Raw genomic sequence first — 21942 nt, forward strand, 5'->3', positions numbered from 1 at the left:
CCCGCAGGATCGAGGGCTGAGTATCAGCCGAGTCTCCGAGGAGCCGCTTCATGCGGTGCAGTAATTGGGTTGGCCGCCGATCGCCCAGTTCTTCCTCGGATAGAAGTTGGCGGAGCCGGGATTGCTCGTTGCATTCAGTGTGTGAAAGAATAGCCTCCTTCAGCCGATCGTAGGGGTTGTCAGGCGGTGGTGAAGCCAAGAGGTAATCAACCGCCTACAACCGCGATCTGGTCAAGGCCTACCACCAGATCCCGGTAGCGCCCGAGGACATTCCGAAGACCGCCATTATCACTACGTTTGTCCTCTTCGAATTCGTCCGAATGCCGTTCGGTCTTCGGAATGCTGCACAGACTTTCAAGCGCTTTATCAACGAGGTCAGACGAGGTCTTCCATTCGTGTTTGCGTATCTGGACGACCTACTCATTGCCAGCAAGTCTCCTGAGGAACACGAAGCACACCTGCGTCAGGTGTTCCAGCGCCTGGACGACAACGGCCTTGTCATCAATCCCGGCAAATGCCTTTTCGGCGTTCCGTCGTTGGAATTCCTCGGCCACAGCGTGTCGGCGGACGGCATTTCACCGCTCCCGTCCAAGGTACAAGCCGTTCAAGACTTCCCCGTGCCTTCTTCACTGCGGAAGCACCGCGAGTTTCTCGGCCTCGTAAACTTCCATCGCCGTTTTATTCCACACTATGCCGACCTCTTGCGACCCTTGACAGACCTGTTTCGTACGCACACCAAGGCGAACTCCCCTCTGACTCTCTCCTCAGAAGCTCTCACTGCCTTCCAAGCCATCAAGGCGGCCCTTGCAGCAGTCGCCATGCTAGTACACACCCGGTGTCTTCGGCCCCTACACGCCTAATGGTGGACGCCTCATCTCATGCCGTTGGCGCCGTTCTCCAGCAGCAGCAGTCCGGCGATGATTGGGCCCCCTTGGCTTTCTTCTCTCAGCGGCTCAAGCCATCCGAAGAGAGGTAAGCACCTTCAGCCGAGAACTCCTCGCCATCAACTACGCTGTGAGGCACTTCCAGCATTACCTCGAAGGCCGGCGGTTCTACGTTCTCACGGACCATAAACCTCTTACGTTTGTCTTCAAGTCCATCCGTGACACATACTCCCCGACCGACCTCCGTCGTCTCTCTTTCATCTCAGAGTACACCACCGACATCCGCTTTGTTCGTGGTGATCAGAACGCTCCGGCCGACGCACTGTCACGCCTCGAGGGTGCCACGTGTTCGGCTGCCATGACCTTCGACACTCTGGCCGCCGCGCAAGCGGGAGATCCTACGCTTAGTCACCTTCTCTCAGACACGACCAAGCACTCCCTACAGCTTCAGAAGGCGCGTCTACCCTTTTCGTCGTCTGACATATCGTGCGACCTCTCTGGTCCCGTCCTCCGTCCCTACTTGGCGCCCTCCCTGCGCTTCCCTACCTTTCAAGATCTTCATAACACCAGCCATCCTGGGATCCGTGCCACGCAGCGACTATTGTCATCTCGCTTTGTGTGGCCGGGAATGAACACGGACGTTCGACGTTGGACGAGGGCTTGCATCGCTTGCCAAAAGGCCAAGATCACACGTCACACCAAGACACCCGTTCATCCCTTCACCTTGCCTGACGCACGGTTTCAGCACCTTCATGTCGACCTCGTTGGTCCATTACCCCCGTGCCACGGCCATCGCTACCTTCTTGCTATTGTAGACCGCTATACACGATGGCCGGAAGCGGTTCCCCTTCCCGATGCGACTGCAGATACCGTGGCGCACGCCCTCCTCTCCGCCTGGATCGCACGGTACGGCTGCCCCGCCCGCATTACCACCGACCAGGGACGGCAGTTCCAGAGTGCCTTCTTCAGGCGACTCATGGCGCTCCTCGGCATTCACCATCTGCGGACCCCAGCCTACCACCCCGCTGCAAACGGTCTGGTGGAGCGTTTTCACCGCCAGCTGAAGACCGCTCTCATCGCTCGTTAGGCCGGGACTCATTGGGTCGACCATCTGCCCCTAGTCTTGCTGGGCATTCGCTCCGTCCTGAAGCACGACCTTGCTTGCTCTGCCGCAGAGTTGGTTTTTGGCACGACCCTGCGTTTGCCCGCTGACTTCTGGTGCCCCGGTCAAACTGAGCAGCCTGTTCCCCCGGCCGACTATGTCCACGGCCTCCGACGCTTCTTCCGTCAGCTTGCTCCGACCCCTCCGCGCCAGCCCACCACTGTCCCGGTTTTTGTTCCCCAAGACCTCAAGTCCTGCACACATGCATTCCTGCGTCGTGACGCCGTTCGCCGTCCCCTGGCCCCTCACTACGATGGCCCCTTCCGTGTGCTGTGCCGGTCTTACAAGACGTTTACCCTCGACATGGCCAGACACAAACAGGTGGTGTCGTTAGACCGTGTGAAGCCTGCTTACATGGATTCCGACTCTCCTGCACCACTTCCTTGCTCCACTGTACGACCTCCGCACCCGGACCCCAGGCTCCGTCGTACAGTCTCTGGGGCCAGCACCCTCGGTGGGTGGTGGTAGTGGTGAAAGGGTTTGCCGTAGTCGGCCTCACGTATGTGGGCAACGTCACGACTGACGCCCTGGGGGAATGTGCGTCCTGGGCCGACTTCTAAGGGAACTGTGCCGACATATGTCTGAGAGCGTCTGAGGAAAACCCAGGAAAAACCCCAGACCCTCACCCAGCACCCTCAGCCAGTCTCCAACTCCCCCCTCAGCCAGTCGAAGGGGAGGGGGAGCCCTGTAGCGAGCCGCCCAATCTGCAACGCCATCAGCGCTCGTTCAAATTGGTCGCGCTAATAAATGCACGGCGCACGGGCCGCTCGGCCAGTTGTTCCCGTGGATTAGCCAGAACGTTGTCTCTTTCGTGGAACACGCTACCTACACGTGGTTCTTCAGCCGCCAGACATCTGTTGCTGAGTCCACGCGGCACTAGTGCTCTCCTTGATGGTTCTAGCCAGAACAGTACCAGCGGCCGTGCAGGGGAGTCAACTCGTTCCAGAATGTGCAGTACTCCTTTCATGGCAAAGATAGAGGAATACATCTCGATACACCGAAAGCTCCAGCCACCCGTGGTAACCAGTATTTTGTTCCGTTCCAGAAAAAACGAAATACAAGAGAGTTGATTTTAGCTGTGATTCTGGCTGGGGGATACATGATACGGGCAGCATACCACAAATTGTTACAGAACACCGACTTGATGAAGAACACCCGTTCTTGGAAAGAGAAGTTGAACTGCTGGGCCACCACAATTTGTCCAGCAAGTTTCTCCAAGATCACGATCCAGTTTCGCTTGCTGGCTCCGGCTTATGCGAAAAGCACGCCGAGGATGTTTATTTATGGGGTGTATGATATGTCTGGACGAAGTGGCTCTCTGAAACCCGCCACCGTAAGCGCCTTTGACTTTCATAAATTCAGCTGGGCTCCTGAGAGTTTCCCATACTGCCGAAAAATCTCGAACGTGTGTGTTACACTGTCGCTGTCCCTTAGAAATAAAACGATGTCATCCGCATAGGCTGATATTTTGACTTCTCCAGTCCCAGGGAGAGGAAACCCATTGATGCGTGCAGATAGCGCAACATTACGAACAAATGGCTCGAGATTGATTATAACAAGCATGGGGGACAGCGGGCATCCCTGCCTGACCCCTCTTGTGACTCTAAAAGGGGCTGATACTTCTGCATTGACGACGATTTCTGAAGATATATCGCTGTATAGGTTTTTCACCCACTCAGTGAACTTGGGAGGAAAACCAAAACACTGCAGCACCCACAGAAGGTAGTCATGCTCCACTCTGTCGAAAGCCTTCTTTTGGTCCAGGAACAGCAAAACACCTGCTTGACCCCTCGAGTTCATATAGGCTAACATGTCTCTCATAAGTGTAAGGCTCTCGAAGATGTTTCTACCTTGCACTCCACATGTCTGGTAAGGGCTTATGATAAACGGAAGAACTGACGCCAACCTTCTGGCAAGCACTGTGCTCAGAATTTTGCTGTCCACGTTCAGGAGCGTTATTGGCCTCCACGCGCCAGGGTCTGAGGGATCACTGTTTCCTTCTTTTGGTAACAAAATCACCCGACCACGTTTGAAGGAAGCTGGCACGACACCAGATGTTAGAATTCTATTCAACAGGGCTATCAGACCCTTTCCTATAACCGGCCAGAAAGACATGTAGAACTCTATGGGAAACCCATATGGCCCTGGAGCCGATCCTGTCTTCATGGCTGGGATGGTTCCGTATACTTCATAGGCGGTGACTGGTACTGTAAATGGGGTTTGGTACTCTGCCGGCACTTGAGGAAGATTTGAACAAAAACCCTCTGCACTAGGCGGGGGCCATTCTCCTTGCCGTTCAGTCTTGAACAGAACTTCAAAAAATCCAGTGAACCGAGCTAGGATCTCTTCCTGGTCATATGTAAGGGAGTCATCATCACGGCGAACGCTCTCAATTCGGCGCCGTACATTGTGACCAATTTCAGCATTGTGAACATAGCGCAGCATGTCTTTGTTTTGGATCGGGCAATTACGACTTCGCAGGATACAAGATGCCTTGGTAAGCCATTGCAAGGTGCGTCTCTGCTCCATTAGCAGTTGGTGCAGATTGTCTTGTGCCAGTAGAGTAGCTGCGCCACCTCTTTTTATTATCTTAATATATGTTCTTATAGTTTGGCGATGTACTTTGCTTTCTTTTCTTTGCCGGCGTGTACACACGCTTGTCGCCATTGGTCCTTACAGTCATCCCAACGTCTGGATAAGTTCTCACTTGCCGTTAGCGTGGTGGTTATAACACCTGTTAGGGATTGCACGGCATCCGGCTCCCGTAATAGCGAAGTATCAAAACGCCAGAAGTGTTCTTGAAAATGTTGAATTTGAAATCCTGTAAGTTCAACTAGCACAGGGAAATGATCTGAGACGTGACCTGCGGCAGCTGTAAACTTCAAGACTTCACAGTCTGAAACATTTTGTGATAAGCAGTCGGAGACGTAAAAGCGATCCAGTCGTTAGAGTGATGTCCCGCGGGGCCATGTGTGACAGAACGTATTCGGGTGCACCAAATCCCAGCAGTCTTTCAATTTGAATTGTGCAACGAGCTGGCGGAGTTGACGCGCGTGCCAAGCTGGCCGTAATACCCCTTCGCCTCGTGTGTCTTTGTTTGCGTCTAGGACACAGTTGAAGTCGCCGCCCAAAATCACGGGGTGGGGGTAGAGCAGAAATACATCCCGTTCTTTGAAGAAACTGTTGCCATGTCCTTGACGAGCTGGAGCATACACATTGATTAAGCGCACTTTATCCGAACCAATGACAAACTCAACGGAAATAACGCGACCTTTCGTGTCACTTGTAAAAGTGCATCTCGACACCAATTGATGCCGAAGAACAACGAGTGCAACCCCTTGTGATCTTCGAGCCGCAAGAGAGAATAAAACTTTCACCTTATGCTGATTCTCGAATTCCACAACGTCACTCCACTTCGCAAAGTTCGTTTCTTGAACAAGCACAATGTCACATCCTTGAGCACGGGCTAGTTGTAGGACGGTGTGCTGTTTGGTGTCGCTTTGGAACCCTTGTGCATTTAACGTTAGTATTCTTACTTACATAAAAAGGAAAAGAAACATGACGCTTTTAGTCTGTAGAACCATCACTAGTTTCTGAAGAGCTGCCTACTTTCATTCTCTTGCTGCTTACTGGACCTGAGGCTGACGACGATGAATCGCGATCACTTTGCAGTTGCAGTGTAAGTTTAGTTACGCCATTATGATCAGGATTTGTGTTCTTTAGAGTACCACTTTTCCGGTTGTTAGCAACACCTCGTGCTACGCTTAACCTTTTGACAGCTAATGACGCAGGCCGCTCTAGTCGTTGGGCTACTGGATGACCACTGGTGGTTGAAAATTGAGGGTGCGGCAACTCCAAGGGATGTCCTATGTCGTTTCCGCCGACCTGTACCGGATCCTCAACCTTCTCCTCTGCTTCAAAGTTACTAGGACTGTTGCATAGGGCTAGGGCTTTCGTCTTCTTGCCATCACTTTAGCGCTTTTAGTGGGATGCAGTACCAACAGTCCCAGTCTGACATTTTACCAAAAAGGATTTCTTTGCTTTTAATGAGCATATTTGTTGAAGCAAATCTGTTGTTGAGAGGCTTGAAATGTTGAAAAAGTATCATCGCTTCTATGATTATGTAAAACGAATGGAATGCAAAGACACGCACATATTATGACACTGCAACCGGCAGCACAATGTCAGTTGTCAAACGGTCAGTTGTCATTTCAGTTCTCCCAATGCAATGTTCTATGCTTTTTTTAAATATTGTTTCCTTCATTCTAAATTAATAATCATTTTATCACAAATCACAATGTGTGATTGCATTACATGATGAATATTCGACAGTCGTATAAAAATGGGGGCTTAGATTGCGCATCATCCTTTTTTACTGTCTTCATATTCTTTTTTTAAACATGTTGTATTTCAAAAAGCTGCTAGGAATGCCCAAATATATAATCTCTGTTGGTTTGTACTTTTTTTCCCCTTGAAATTTCCTAGCCTGTTATAGCAGAAGATTAGTACCGGAACACCACACTAGGGGGTGATCTTGGATCAGTGAGGGTATACAGTCAACTGATCTTCATAACGAACCCTGAGACTGGGAAAGACACACTAACAGAAGTCTCGCTCCTACACTGTTAAAACAGAGCTTCGCCACATAGCACGCTCCTGACCAACCATCATACCGAATGATATCATTCTGCGTCATGATTTGTTCAAAACAGGGGGGAGGCGCCTATCTGGGACAAGATAATCTGTCCCAGATAGGCGCCTCCTCTCATTTTCAACAAATCAATGGACAGAATGATATCATTCGGAATGACGGTTGGCTAGGAGCGTGCTATGCGGTGAAGTTCTGTTTTAACAGTGTAGAGTTTCCAGGGGTATTGAGACTCCTGTTTTCTCCAGTCTCAGGGTTCGTTATGAAGATCAATTATCACCAGCTCGCCTGCTTTCTCGCCGCTCTATACAGTCAACCCTCGATTTATGAACCTTGGATTTATGAATCCCCTCGTTTTACGAACAGGAGCACATGCGTTTTATGAACCTCGATATCCGAATAATGAATGGAATTTCTGGGAACCAACTTGAAGTTGCCCAGCGTTTTTGCCCTCAATTTATGAAGGGATCGTTCCGAGGTCAACATAAATCTTCAGAGGTATGATTCCGTGGTCTTATGAATGACGCTGAAACGAAACTGAAACTTTTTAGCTTTTTCCGGATATTGCACCCTGGGTTTTTTACCCCTGGAAAATCGGAACGTCAAACGGGTTTTCCGGGGATGGACCAAGTGTTCCTGAACTCTATTTATGGACGCAGTCACCCGGAGGTTAACAAAAGCAGACCAGCAGCGAAACTATGGGGTCAAAAGGACTTGAGAGCATACCAGTGACGTGTGGTCCCCGTCTATGTCAGCTATTGTGCGAAGCGTACAAGAGTGCTTAGTTGTTCTCTGGACGGAATGTCCGGGAGGAATACACGGTGTCAATGAGGACCGCAGCTTTCACTTTTTCCTCGAGACTTCGAAATAGAAGCATCGCGAGCCCGAAAGAAGCGAGGATGCCTTACAGCGGGCCTTACACAATTTAGTATTGCATAATAAACAGGGTGAATGGAGACAACCAAGAGGAAAATGGTTGTCAAGAGTGTGCGCAGCGGCTGCGAACCGTCCCAGTTCGTCCCGGCGTGTTGTGATATCAAGTCATCCGATGACTTTTACTGGCTGTCGAGAAGCGTCTGCTACGCACGGAAGCAAGGCCACCTGTGGACTGCTCCGTGTCAGACGGTGGACATGGCGGCGCCTAATACAAGTACGACGGGAAAAAGAAAGAAGGCACGCGCCTCGTTATTGGGCGAATGAGATGACGTCAGCGACTGGCAACCGAGAAAAGGAGCACTTATACTTTTTGTGGAATATGAATCTCAGGCCTTGTAATATTAGCTTCTATACTCCCCCTGAGTCATTTTTCTTACCAGGTCTGCTGCTTTAATGGTGTTGCTTTTATTGTCCGACACTCAGAATGGATTCTGCAAGTTTATAGACTATAGTAGTTGTTACACCTTTCGCTCAGATCGTAATAATTGAATACTGCGCTTATCCCACCCCCAACTTCGCACACTGGTAGCCATTTGTCTGGTGTTTTTTATTATTTTTTATTTTGCCGGCGTTAAGGTCACATAAAGAAAAAAAATCTTGCAACACCTCACCCCATGCATTTTCAATGGCCTATATCGAATACTACGAAAACACCGGCATATTTTCTTTTGTATGCTTCACGTGCACATTCCCGCAGACAAGTGGCGTTGCCTACAACAATGCGACACGCTGACGCGCACTAATGGCGAATTCGGGTGATCATTTCTTGGCAACACGGTCTAGCGCTCGGAAATTGCTAGGTAGGCGGCCGAGCTGGATCACATGACAGTTGCCACACGAACATGAGTGCCAGGAATCTAGCGGCATTAGTCACTTGGGATCACGCCAGGGCATCGCGGTCGCCCGTCTTCGGGTTCCCTCGTCTTCTAAACCACGTGAACTTCGACGTACGGGCCAATCAGAGCACTCGCCGCCGTTGCAGTACAGATGTGACGGCACTGGATATAGTTGGGCAACCCGCTGCTCGATCGTTTCGAGAACGGGCGGAAAAGTGGTAGCTGGCAAGTTTCCGGCGCCCGGAAAGCGCTACGCGCACATGCGAGATTGCTTCGCTTTGACCAAGCGAACATGACTGCTCGGCATCTGACAAAAATGTTGCCACGAAATGACCACCCGAATTCGCCTTGTTCTGCCACCTGTTGTGGTGATATGAAAATGAAGCAAATGGTTCTATCGGTCTGCGAAGTTTGGGGTGTCCTAAAGCCAGTCTTCTATTTTTACGATGCGATTCAAATATGTAACGTTTGCGGGGCTAGTTCCTACGTACAGCGCTTTGCTCTGTAACGATGGAAAACAGCGCCGTTCATTCTTCTTCGCACTGCTAAGAAACCGTAGAAGACAGCACTTGAAGATGTTGAGCTCCTGCCAGCTTTTTCTAGCGCAAATTTTTTGGCTAATCAAGAGGGTCCGTTTGCTGTGACGTTGCGGGAGATTGCTTTCGTCAGGACAAGCCTTCCTGGCTTGTGATTGCTTTCTTCCGGATCCCCCCGTACCCTGGTGGCGACGTAGAAATTGCCTGCACCGAAATACCGGTGCATGACGTTGCCACGAGATGTCGCGTGACTTGAGTGGGAGGCAGGGAGAGCGCTGTTCGGTCCACTCTCCACTGTGCAAGTGAGAACGCGAAGGCAAAAAAAGCGGTGGGTGTTAAAGGGACTGTCGCATCCGGAACCGTGGTTACGAATCCAATACCAATGTCTTCGGTACACTACCACGAGCTATTTGCCAAATTTTCTCCTTCCAAAACGGACCGGGTGATGAGGAATCGAATTTAAAAGATCCGGTTTCGTTTTGATCCTCGAAAGCGCCAGCGCCAACAACATCGCGTGACGCAAGGTGGAATCTGGCTAATCCGCTGTGAAGGACGCTGTCGTCTGCCGCCAAGTCTGGGGCTGCTTTGTTTTTTTCCGGCACGTCGCCCGTATTCACATGTGACACTTTCTAGTGACTCGGATACTATCGCTACGCTTGCATCCTTCGAGTGGGATGTCGTTTGGAAACCGACGCAGCGTTCCCGACTGCAGGAAAACTTCCTTCGAAAACCTCGATGTTTGATTTCGCACGCCAAGGATACAGCTACAGCCAGACCACAGACGAAGCGAAAGTTGGAAGCAGCTACATCACTAGCGGGTATCCAGATGAAGCAAGGAGTGTTCATGCTGTCCGTGTATGCTCCTCGCGTTTCACCGATAATGTGTACCTGGATGAGAACATCATGGAAGTGCAACTTGGATTGACACAAAAAAGGAACGAATTGAAACTTGACGCCGTTCCGACAGTGTTCCACGAACAAAGCGAGCCAGCAACTTCGAGAGTAAGTCACAATGTCTATGTAGTTTCCCAATCGGGTCTGTCACTCTTGCGCGTGAGTAACTTAGCAGCAAAAGACGAAATCGGTACAACGTAAGGCATCCCCTAACCTATGATTAATTACTAGATAAATAAAATACAATAAACAAGTTAAAGTGATGTCATTCATATGAAACTTGATTGACTTTTCTCGTTGTCGGACGCGTTATCATGAAACTTTCACTGTTACTGAACCTGTGACTTTTGTGGAATGTGGTAGACATGATTGGTTTTCATGTGTATTACAGCTGCAGGCAGTTCGACAGGGTCAAGCGCAAGTGGTACGTATATTACTTAAATACATATAATGTGTTTACAATTTTTGGACACAGAACAATTCGCAAACTATGAACCCCGCTCACTAAAAGGAAGAACTGACGCTGTTTGTGTGCTGGTGTTAGAAACAGGCACTATACAAACAGTACCTCTGTCCGTAACATAAGCGCCATAACCCACTTCCCAGTTACCTTTTATCTCTCTGTTTGTGAACTGTTTGTGTGCTGTAGGGCGGCGGTTTTTGTGGTTGTCGTAGCCAACTTGAGGTGCACTTTTGACGTTCTTTGTTATAGATGGACCAGGTGCTGCTGATCAAGTCCCATCCATCCATGAAACGGCATCAAACAATGTACGTGTGTGCACGGCAATTTTGCTGAGAGACCTGGTTTTTACACTAATGCCTTTACGACGCCTCTGACAAATTAGGATCTTCCAGAACAGTGCTTTCTTCATCCAAGTTCAAGAAGTAAAGAGAATGACTTCATGGCTTCTACTGACATCTCACAGCTACATGCCAAGACAAAATAATTTGACAGCAGGAAATGAAAAGAAAAAAAAAAGGTCCGTTTCAGGTCCACCCAAATCTTTGTGCAGAGGCTGACAACAACAACGCTATTGTGAGATGATGAATGATGCTGATGCAGCGTTGAGATTAAGCCCTTGTTTCCTTTTTTGCAATGCTATACATTACTGCTGGTTAAATGTAAAATGATGCACCTACCTCCAGACATTAAAGGGGCTACCAGAGATGTAGTGTCAATTCAACAGAAAACCTGCATGTTCTACGAGGCACTGTCACATAAGCATTGGCCAAATTTGCTGTCCTGTGAGCTTTGATAGGATATGCCGTAGATAGTAAGAGGCCTCTTACTGTAAAAGGGAGGTGCATTAATCGAGTAGTGGGGTCTGAGGCATGAGGGCCATTTCAGGATGTACTAACCCTTCTAAAATTTTACACTTGGTTATGCCCAGAGATCGATCCAGATCCCCCCCCCCCCCCAACACCCCGAGTTTTTTTCCTGTGTACCACTGTTATAATGAAACCGTCCAATTTACTGTCCAATCGCCCCGTTTTCATTGCAATTGAAGTACTTACAAAACTGTTTATTTTATTTTTTATTTTTGTGAGTCCCCGCTTCAGATCCCAAGGGACATTGCCAGTGTGGTGCACGCTGATAACTGTCTGTGCATAGCAAATAATAAATATCTGTGCGTGAAGAGTTGGATGTGGACTTGTGCAATGGCTCTTGAATGGACAACACTCAGTCAACACAAAGATTTATTCACATTTGCGTAACTTATTGCCTGTCATTATAATAATTATTATAACACATAGACAAGAGGTAATGCTCTGCCAAGGATCTCTGAAGTTACAGTCTTGAAAGCTGTTTTCAAGACAGTGGTGCTAAAAAATTGGATCAATGGCAGGTATCAAAATTTGTTTTGCTGTATCAAGGCAGAACAATCTTCCGTGGGAATGACAAATTTTGGACATTCCCAGACAGATGTATCACTTACTATGATAATGAGGTGTAACTGTACCATTAGTGAGTTATGAAACGTTACCTGAAATTATTTGACGTGTTATATCCCTCACATGCTATATTACTGCCAACGATAAGAAGCATTACACTATCATTAAAAGTATAACTGTCACTTATGGCCAGGCAGTTTATTGCTCCTGCCTATTCCTTTCCACTTCTCGGGATTACTGTGGTAACACAGATTCTGTTTCACACTTCTCAATTGGAAACTATGCAAGTCTATTATGGTGTAGGTGTGAACAGGAAATGAGGCACACTAAAGATGATAGTCCTGATAGGACCAGGATGGAAAAACGTTGGCGAATCATGCGGACGACACACCCAGGTATCTGTCGTCTGTTTTTCGGTCCAAGGAATCTCCAAACTCAGCTTGTAAACACACAATAAGCAGTGAACCTGACGTAGCTGTAAAAAGAAAGGACACTTTCCTAAACACGTAGCATAGTAATTTCCTGACAATCATTCTAATTCTAACCCGGCCCTTGAGTTGCACAGTTGGTTAGAGCCTTCGTAACTTTCATGGGGCATTCGTCGTGTGTGCAAACAACGACGACAACTACGAAAATAAGGATTGCTCGACGTGCCTATCTATCGTGGGCACAGTAGGCGAAGACTGTGATCGTCGCTGCAATACTGCGGTAGATACACCACTAGAAGTTCTGGCCGATGACAGGGAGCTGGGAACAAAGTGTGATGCGTGCGTGTGGTGCGTGCCGTCATTGCACAACTCTACCACTTCACCAGCACTGCAGCATATAGGTACTCATCCAGTTCCTGAGGAACACAGACGCTGCACAAACACTTGGATTGTTTCCTGCGTCGTAGTGTGAATGTCACGGGATTAAGTATTGAGCACTCCGATCATGAACGTACCTAAAGCAGTGGTCCTGAGGCTCGTTCCGTTACGCTAACGCAGCTGCGGCACGTACATCACCAGCGACTTGCAGAATAAGCGGATCCGTCGAATATGGGCCGTCATCAAACATGTATATTCGTCACGGGAGCTATTACTAAAGGCATTCGAACAGCACGATTCGCCACTTCCGCGTTTCGAGTCCGCCATCTCCGTATGTGCCTTCGCCTTCGTCTCCCTGACCTTGCTCATGCAAGCTGCAAGCCGCGGGGACTCCTCTGGCTCGCCGCGTTCTTATTGGTCAGATTCCATGTGACGTTGCTAAAGATTCTTAGCAGGGAGTTCCGCTTGACGCCCGCTTCCGTCGTCTGCTGTAGCGCCGCTTACACACGAATTATGCAAAAAGTATTTCGTCGATCGGAACGGGACTTTCGGAGTCATGGTCAGTGAAGGACGGGAAATCTCATTTCACTGTGGTTTCGGAATCGATCTGTGGTCGATGCTACTGTCCCTTTAAGCGCTCTTTTATGGCGCTATGGAGTAAAGCGCTATACAGGGTGTTTCACAAAACGTGTCATTCGGACTTTAACTTAGTCAGAGCCACCAAGAAATCCGCTCGATATTGCAAATGGAACTGCCCAAAAAAGTCCCGAAATTGAGGGTTCAAAGTTTTGGGTATTCAACGGCGCACCAAATCAGTCGCAAATATGCGCGGAGAGGAGGACACGCTCCTGCCCCCATTCTGTAAAATTCTGTATAAAAAAAAAACGTTAATTGACTTTAGAAATTTTGGAGTTCAATTAAAGAAATTCAATTTCTTTTAATTAAAATCAAATGAAAATATTTTTGCAAGGTGCGCAAATTTAGTTGCCACACAAATGCCGTTTACCCGGTATTTTTCTGTCGCCCCGTTTTTTTTATAAAGTCCGAATGACACGTTTTGTGAAACACCCTGTATGTGAGAACAGGGTGCTGCCTCAGTGCCTCCCGAACCTACTCCTCGTTTTGGGGCACAAAATATGTCAAAGCATTCTGTCCACACAGGACGAATTATGAGTTATAATTAGGGTTTCTCGTTATCGGCTATTATAATTGTTCGGACTTCGCGGGATGCGGAAAAAAGTGCAAATAACAAAACAAATTGCAGCGATACAACTTTAAATTGGCTTGTAGATATAGCAGGATAATTTCTTTTTGTTACCTAACTTGGCTGTACCTCGTCACATGTCAGAACATATTAGGCATGTGCGAGCATTCGAATTTTTCGACTACCGAAGCAATCGATTCGATTTCCGAATCGAATATGGAATTGTGTGTTTGAATATCGAATCGAATCCATGCTTCTTCCAGACGGAATATATTTGAAGAGTGACTAATAGTTGCGTCAAAGTCAGCTGCGCACGTAAAGCCGAAAACGGCCCAGGAGTGAGTATATAAAAAAAAAAAAGAAAGAAGCGGGCACCACGGCATATTCGGATCTGTATGAATATATCGTGTATACATGAGGTACACTCCGTTTTATACGTACATGTGCTGCATGCGTATTCGATCGTCTTGCAAAACTATTTGTTGCGTATTCGAATCGGTCTTAAAAGAGCATTAAAGTGGTATCCAACATGGCCAAAAACTGCTGTCATCTTGTAAAGCAGTATGTGAAAAGCATTCTCACAAAATATTTCTGTCCAAAGTTGTTTCACCCCGGCGCAATTAATTTGCAAAATCGCTGCTGCGGCGACGGGTCGGAGCGCTCCAACTGCAGACCACAGCCACTCTAGTGTGACGTATATTGTTTTTCTACATGTGGGTCGTACGACCCATATGTACAACCTGTGTCGGAACCTGATTTGATACCTAAAGCACACGTGTGCGGTCTCAGTGCCTGTTATGATTCGAAGCAAGCACGCCTGAAATGAATACGGTTTTGTTGTTCCTGATGAACGCTGAAGCTGAGCTGTAGTGTAGAGCTGAGTGTAGAGATAAGTGAATGTGCCTATTTTCCAACACAGGACACCAACTGTATATGGCGACAAGGAAGTTGATGATGAATTCAGGAAGGGAATTGGCGGGGACAAGACACAGGGATGCGTCCCCTCCGAAGCCTTAATCCCTGCGTAGCACATATTTTACTCTTGCTTCTTGTGCCACGTGCTTACTGTCCCCGACAGTGGTTTCTCCAGAATTCCGAGCACGTGGGGGATAGCATTGGGGTTAGCAAAATTGGGGGATAGCAAGGTCTCCACTTTCTAGAGGGAGAGCACAGGTAAAAAGTTAGGGGCTGTCGCCACACATTTTCGAGGTTATGGGGGGGGGGGGGAAGATGGTCTGGATAAATTACCGGCCCTCGACTTCTCGTACTCTATGGACAAAACAGTCATTCTGGCTAAGTTGCTCGCGCGCCAGTAAAACTTCATCCATCACCATCATCATCATTCTGAGGTAACACAAATTTATGGGAACAGCCTACGTGTTCGTATTAGCGTTAGCACGAGCCTCATTATAGCCTTCATAGGGAATGGTGGAGGACACAGTGTGAATGAACCCAGAGGTCACCTTACAGAAGCACTTATTTTCTTGCTCAAGTGTCTCATCCTGGGTCCCTCTTTCTCATTCATTTTATTTTTCGAGCATGTTTCAAACCTTCTGCAGGTGCCACTACGACCAATATAACACTCTAAAAACAGAACTTCACCGCATAGCACGCTGTGCGCCAACCATTGCCACGAATGATACGCTGTTAAAACAGAACTTCACCACATAGCACGCTCATAACAAACCATCGTTCCGAATGATATCATTCTGTGTATGGATTTGTTGAAAATGGGAGGAGGCGCCTATCTGGGACAGATTATCTTGTCCCAGATAGGCGCCTCCCCCCTGCTTTGAACAAATCATGACACGGAATGATATCATTCGGTATGATGGTTGGCTAGGAGCGTGCTATGTGGTGAAGTTCTGTTTTAACAGTGTATGGTTATCGCTCCTGAATCGAAAACAGAGGGGGGCGTACGCCGTTTTGTGGCGATTTTGATGTATGAAAATTGCCACAAAAAGGCGTACGCCCCACTCTGTCTTCCAATCACCAGCGATAACACTATCATTCGGGGCAATGGTTGGCGCGCAGAGTGCTATGAAGTGAAGATCTGGTTTTAGAGTGAACAAGCCCCATCTAAAATAATAGCTGATCACTGTTGTCTCGCGACGTAAAGTCCCGAATTATCACCAAAATAAGAGCGACTGTTCGTGGACCGCTACCGGATGCACGGTAGGCTACCGCGTCTACCGCACCTTATCAGCCGATAAGATTAAGTTAAGTTTGGGAGTTAAAGGAGTACAGAGGGCCATCCAAAAAAATTCAGATTAAGACATCTGATGAAAGTACGTGTGTCATTATACCGAATAGCGCGAAAGGTTTCGATGTGTGCAATCTGTTTCCCAGAAAAAAACTCACATAAACGTAGCTCCGCGCGTTCACCCTTAACTCGCCACTCCAGCTATAACGAGGATGAGGAGGTATGATGCCACGTCACCGATGACGGTATAAGGGACTCGTTCTGGTTCGCCAGTCAGTGGGGGTCAGCGCCTTGTCCCTTTGCCGCCGTAAACCTGTTTTGCCAGTTCTTCCGGAGAATTGGGGACAGAAGGAGCGGTGGAAGCATTACCGAGCAAGGAGAAAGGCTTTATTAGAACCCCGAACAGCCGAGTAGCAGACAACATTTCTCTAGGCCAATCAGCGAGCGTTCTCCTTATAGCGTCAGCGCTATAGGTTCCAGGCAGATCACAGGCTGGTACTGCTCTTCACCACCGTTGCGCACGGTCGCTTTTTGCGGCGTATTTTAAATTCAGTTCCTGCGATAATTATGACTCTGTGGTGTAAATTACTTCGCACGGTGCATCTTACTGGCCTACTTAACAGTTTTATAGGAAGAAAACTGGGTGTTAAAAATGACTTCTGTGCTACTTTAAGTTAACGGCGACCTTATCAGCGGTCTACACTCGCATATTATCGGAGGAACCTAGCGGCGGACACATACTGGAAAAGGACTCTAGGGGCGCGGACAAACGCTTACCGGACATATGCTTGCCAGACAGGGGCTCACCGCTTTATTTGCCTCTTCTTTTGCAACCGCTTTATTAATTACATTATTGGGCGCTAATAAAAATCATTAGGACAGGTGCCATCAAAGTTGACTGAGGAGGAAATTGTTTTTCTCGCACATCTCGAGACTGACCAAGGTTAAGACAGGAGAGCCTTTTACGTATATTTCACACGTTAGAGAGTGCGTCAGTTCATGTGTTGAATACGCACCCGTAGAGACTGAGCAAGGTTAGGTCAGAAGAGCCTTTACTTATTACACATGATTTTGAGGATTTTTATGACCATGAAAATAAATGTTCCAGATTAAAAACAGGCGGGCGGAGCGGTGAGCTTTTGTCCGCCCCCGGGGAGCTTTTGTCCAGTGAGCTTTTGTCCGAGAGCCCTTTCACTGAAATGTTTTCAGTCGTCCAAGCACGTCGTTGGCACATTTTTACATTTCCCTATGGGGAGAATACGAGCAGACTAGGATAAACGTGGACGCGCGACCGAAGGCGAGCGTAACTTACAGCGCTTCACTTTTCTTGTTATTTTGGTTTTTTAACTGATCATCCTCTCCCATCTCATAGCCAATCAAATCTTCCTTAACTCCCAAAGAGAAAATCTGACGTGGGGCTTTGAGATAAGTATTCGCACAGACCTACAAACACAACGACAACACGACGACAACGAGAAGCCGTATGCTTACCGTATAATGCACAACGCACAAAGAAAGCTTCCAAGAATTAAATTCTTACCGTTAACAACATATGGATTCCGCGAGCGGAGCGGATCCCGACCAGCGTCTGCATCTGTTTGAAGGTTAGCTCCTCTGTGTTGGTTACAGGGTACGACATGATTCGCTATAGAAACAATATCTCTCGGTCTGACTACGCTTTCAACTAGTTCAAATCGAAACTGATGCACCACGCCGGCCGTGAGCTATATAACTGCTCTCTGGTATTCCAGAACTTTCTGTTGCGAGAAGAATGGCAGAAAGTGATGAGATCTTTGTCTGGGGGTATACGTCAGCCTTTTTCACATTCTGTGACGGTTAAACTGCGCGCTTCCTCGAACTCTGCATGGTTGGAATCATAAACATGCTAAGGCGTATTCAACGTTGAAAATATTTGTGGGGCTGCCATTATCAAGTCAATTCGTGCCGTCGAATAAAATAGAACGTTCGAAATTATATCCCTCCATACAATAGAGAGTTAAGTTATCGTTATCCCGAAATATCGGTGCTGAAAAGACTCCGAAAATAAGGTTTAAAATATTGCTGACAAAACAGACCGCACCTGAATTGTAACAACAACAACAACACGCAACATGAAACGCTTTTGGACAAAATCGCAAAATTTTACCTACTTCGGGGATATTGAAAGCCACCGGGTGGCGATATCCAGAAGCCGGTAAAATTAGATTAGCTCAAAATTCATCTAAGCGTTTGCGGACGTTGTCATTTGAAATTATGAGTACACATTATGAGAATGTATTGTGCTTGTGCGTGTCCAATGTAGTAAGTACCTTCGAAGGTTCTCGTTGCAAAGAATAGAGTAAAGACGTGTCAATATTAGGTATGCTAATCAAATTCAGTTCAGAATTGCATGACACCCCCAGATACGGGCAGTATTTAAATACATTGTAATTAAAATAATATTTAAAATATAAATACATCTATTTATATTTTGTATTTAAACGCAAACTTAAATATGTACTTATAATTATATTTCAATACCAATTTTTCGGTATTTATTTTTGTAAATTCTTCTTAAATGCTGCTAAATATGCACGATACTGAATAATATCTTAAAGTTACCCTGCATTTGAGCTTTGGGTAAGAAGGCCAGCCGCCCAGTTATACCCTGTTTTCGCAAGCTGCACATACGACAAACCATTTTAAATGGCCAGTATTTCACTGTTGTTGCGGACAACGGTCGGGAATACCCGACCTTATTGAACTAAACATCTTCGACAAATTGAATACAAGCTTTTCTTCATCAGTACCTGTGGAGAGGTGTTTTCCTTTGCGAATTTGATTGTAGGGCCGAACAGAATATATATCAAGAAGGCGCATTTCATATGATATACTACATTTGACGTCGGACTTGACTTCCCCTGTTTCACCGAGATTCTGCTTTCAAGATACTTCTAAAGGATTTCGCCATGATAAATAACAAATATATGTTATTGTTCCTTGCTGATTTGTTGTTACCATGTGGAAAACAGGACAGCGGGTAGGAGTGACTATGTTTAATGGCTGAGTAACAGAAGAATGGTATCACGAGATGATGGCTGCTTCGTCGTCATCACAAAGATTTAACATACGATCCTCATTATTTATTGCAGAAGACATCTTCCTCACAGTATTTATGATAGTAATTGATATTGAAATACGAGGGGTGTTCAAGTCAAACCGGGACTTCCTGTCTCCTGAGTGTACAAATGGCCCGCGCTACTTCTTTTTCGTCATTTTCACACGAGACAGGCCTCCGCGTTCACCACGTGGTGGTCCGAAGTTTTGTGCAAAACAGAAGACACGTGCTGGACAAGATGGCCGACAACGAGGTGAGTGCGCACATCGAACAGCGAATTGCCATGAGGTTTCTCGTGAATTAAGGCGTAAAGTCATCTGAAATTCACAGAAGACTTCAGGCTCAAGTATGGCCACGATACACTTAGCCGTAGCAAAGCGTTTGAGTGGTGCAAACGGTTCCGAGACGGCCGTACATCGGTGCAGGACGATCCCGGCCGGGGCGGCTCAGAGCCAGTGTCAGAGTTCCTGAGAACGTCCAACTTGTGGAACGCCTGATCCTCAAGGACCTACGGATAACATGTCTCGAACTGGCTCGAAAGACGCACCTTCCTGTGGGAGCGTTGAACACTATCATTCATGAACACCTCCAGTTTCTGAAAGTTAGTGCCCGTTGGGTCCCTAGGCAGCTCTCCCTGTTTGACCGGCAAAGAAGACTGGAAATCTCCCAAGAGCTAAGGTACCGTTTCGACACTGAAGAACAGCCTTTCCTTGATCGGATCATCACGTGCGATGAAACGTGGGTGCACCATTTCACACCTGAGTCTAAACGCGCATCAAAACAGTGGAAGCATCCGGGCTTGCCAGCTCCCAAGAAGTTCCGCAGCACCCTGTCTGCGGGTATGGTCATGGCCACGGTTTTCTGGGACAAGGCTGACTTTGTTCATGTTGATTTTCTGCCCAGTGGTACCACCATCAATAGTGCATATTACTGCCAGGTTCTCAGGGATGTGCATAAGGCGCTGAAGCAAAAGCGTCCGGGCCTCATCACCAAAGGAGTCCTCCTCCTATAGGACAATGCACGCCCGTATACCGCGCATCTCACGACACGCACCTTACAGGAACTTGGCTGGGAGTTGCTGCCATATCCCTCTTACAGTCCAAACCTCGCCCTCAGTGGTTTCCATCTCTTCGGGCCACTAAAGGCGTTCCTTGGGGGCCGCCAGTTCACCTGCGATGACGAGGTCAAGAATGCGGTTCGATCATGGCTGCTACGCGCCGGTAAGGATTTCTACGCTGCTGGCATCCAAGCCCTCGTGAAACGCTGGGACAAGTGCATTAGTGCAGCTGGAGATTATGTTGAAAAATAAAACTAATTTCTCGCCTGTAAGTTCATTTTACTTTTGCGAAAAATGAAAAGTCCCGGTTTGACTTGAACACCCCTCGTTAGTATTTATATTTTGTATTTAAATACTATGTTACGCAGAGTATGTAAATACTTATTTCAACAAAATATTTAGTAGTCATATTTAACTACTCAAAGATATATTTACGCCCATCCCTGGACACCGCCTCCTAAAGTTGGCTTAGCCTACGTACTCGCTGACCTGAATTGAAGCAATGCATTCCACATGGTTTTGTTAGGATATCCGTTGACATCCCACACCAGCTCCTGTATTGCGACTTCGAGCAGCACCTTCAATATAGAGACACCCTCCGCTGCCGTCTGCTCTAGATTGGCTGTAAGGACTTTTCGTTGGCCGCTCTTCTTGGTACCCCATCTTGCACCCCAACCAGTGGGCTCTCACTGCCGCTCTCCTCGGTTTTCTCCGAGTCTCAGGACTCGTGAACAGCATGTATCGTTGGGCTAGTGTTTATTGTCTTCTTTCTTTCTTTCCTTTTCCTTTCTTTTTGTTTTTCCTTCCTTCCTTTTTTGATTCCCCTTTTTTCTTTTTTCTTTCCTTCCTTTGTTTTGATTCCCCCTTTGTTCTTGCTCCTTCCTTTTCTTTTTCTTTTCCCCTTTTCCTTTTTCCTTTTTTTCGGAATAGCAAGCCGGCTCTTTGCCTGACTAACCTTTCCTTCCTGTTTTTCTTAATAAGCATATCCCCCCCCCCTCGTTGACTTCGAGTCTTACAAAAAAATGTCCACACTTATATGAGAAGTCAGTCACTGGATAGTGTACAAATGGAATGGAAGTGCAAGAGTCTCACTGTCTTTTTTTTTTTTTTCATTTTCTTTCTTCTTTTTTTTTGGGGTGGGGGGACTTATTTTCACCGTATGAAGGGAAATGTCTCAGTACAAGAGCCCCCTATATTTCGAACAGAGACTGCTCTTCTTCTTGGCACCGTCCTCATCATTGGCATGGTATTTAAAAGGTTAGGTATGACTTGTTAAAGGTATGACTTGTTGGTTCATGCGAATTGTGGGTCAACAGCCCGGGAAGAAGAAAGGGTGTGTTCAGGCTTTTACGACCGAGGTGAATGGCCGCTATGTTAGAGCGTGGAGGGGATTATGTGAATGAAGGCACCAGACTGGTTACAAAAATTAGAAGTTCACAAACAAAGGGACAACAGGCAGAAATGGGCGAGCATTCCGAAAGAAATGGAGATTAGTGGTGACGTGGGTAGGTACGTACGTTTATAGGTAGAAAACCGTTGGTTCCCCGCGCTTGCGCGGTAGACGAGGGCATCAACTTTCATACCGCTTAACTCATGAATGCTTCTGCTTATCGAAATGCTCTCCAGGTGTTAAGAGGCATAGTTGCATCATTCTACCAAAGTATTCGTTTCTAGGTGGAAAATTGTCGGCTCTTCGTGCGGGAGCGCTTGCCCCAATTTTTACTCCCGTGGGCAAGGCTAGCAACTTTCATGCCTCCTACCTTGTAATCGCTTCCGTTTATCAAAA

The 21942-nt window shown here is 47.3% G+C and overlaps 2 protein-coding genes across 3 annotated transcripts in view; both read right to left on the bottom strand.

Annotated features, from left to right (window-relative positions):
* LOC135391326 (uncharacterized) overlaps positions 1 to 17697 on the bottom strand; it is a 156660-nt gene extending 138963 nt beyond the window's left edge. Inside the window, exon 1 of the mRNA XM_064621565.1 lies at positions 17543 to 17697. Within this exon, the coding sequence (XP_064477635.1) occupies positions 17543 to 17641 (99 nt within the window). The 5' untranslated portion in view covers positions 17642 to 17697. The remainder of the gene's footprint in view (positions 1 to 17542) is intronic.
* Positions 1 to 21942, bottom strand: part of LOC135391325 (uncharacterized) — a 686593-nt gene that overhangs the window by 530441 nt on the left and 134210 nt on the right. The gene's annotated exons all lie outside the window — the stretch shown is intronic.

Source organism: Ornithodoros turicata, chromosome 4 (genome assembly GCF_037126465.1).
Source record: "Ornithodoros turicata isolate Travis chromosome 4, ASM3712646v1, whole genome shotgun sequence".
In the NCBI taxonomy this organism is placed as follows: Eukaryota; Metazoa; Arthropoda; class Arachnida; order Ixodida; family Argasidae; genus Ornithodoros; species Ornithodoros turicata.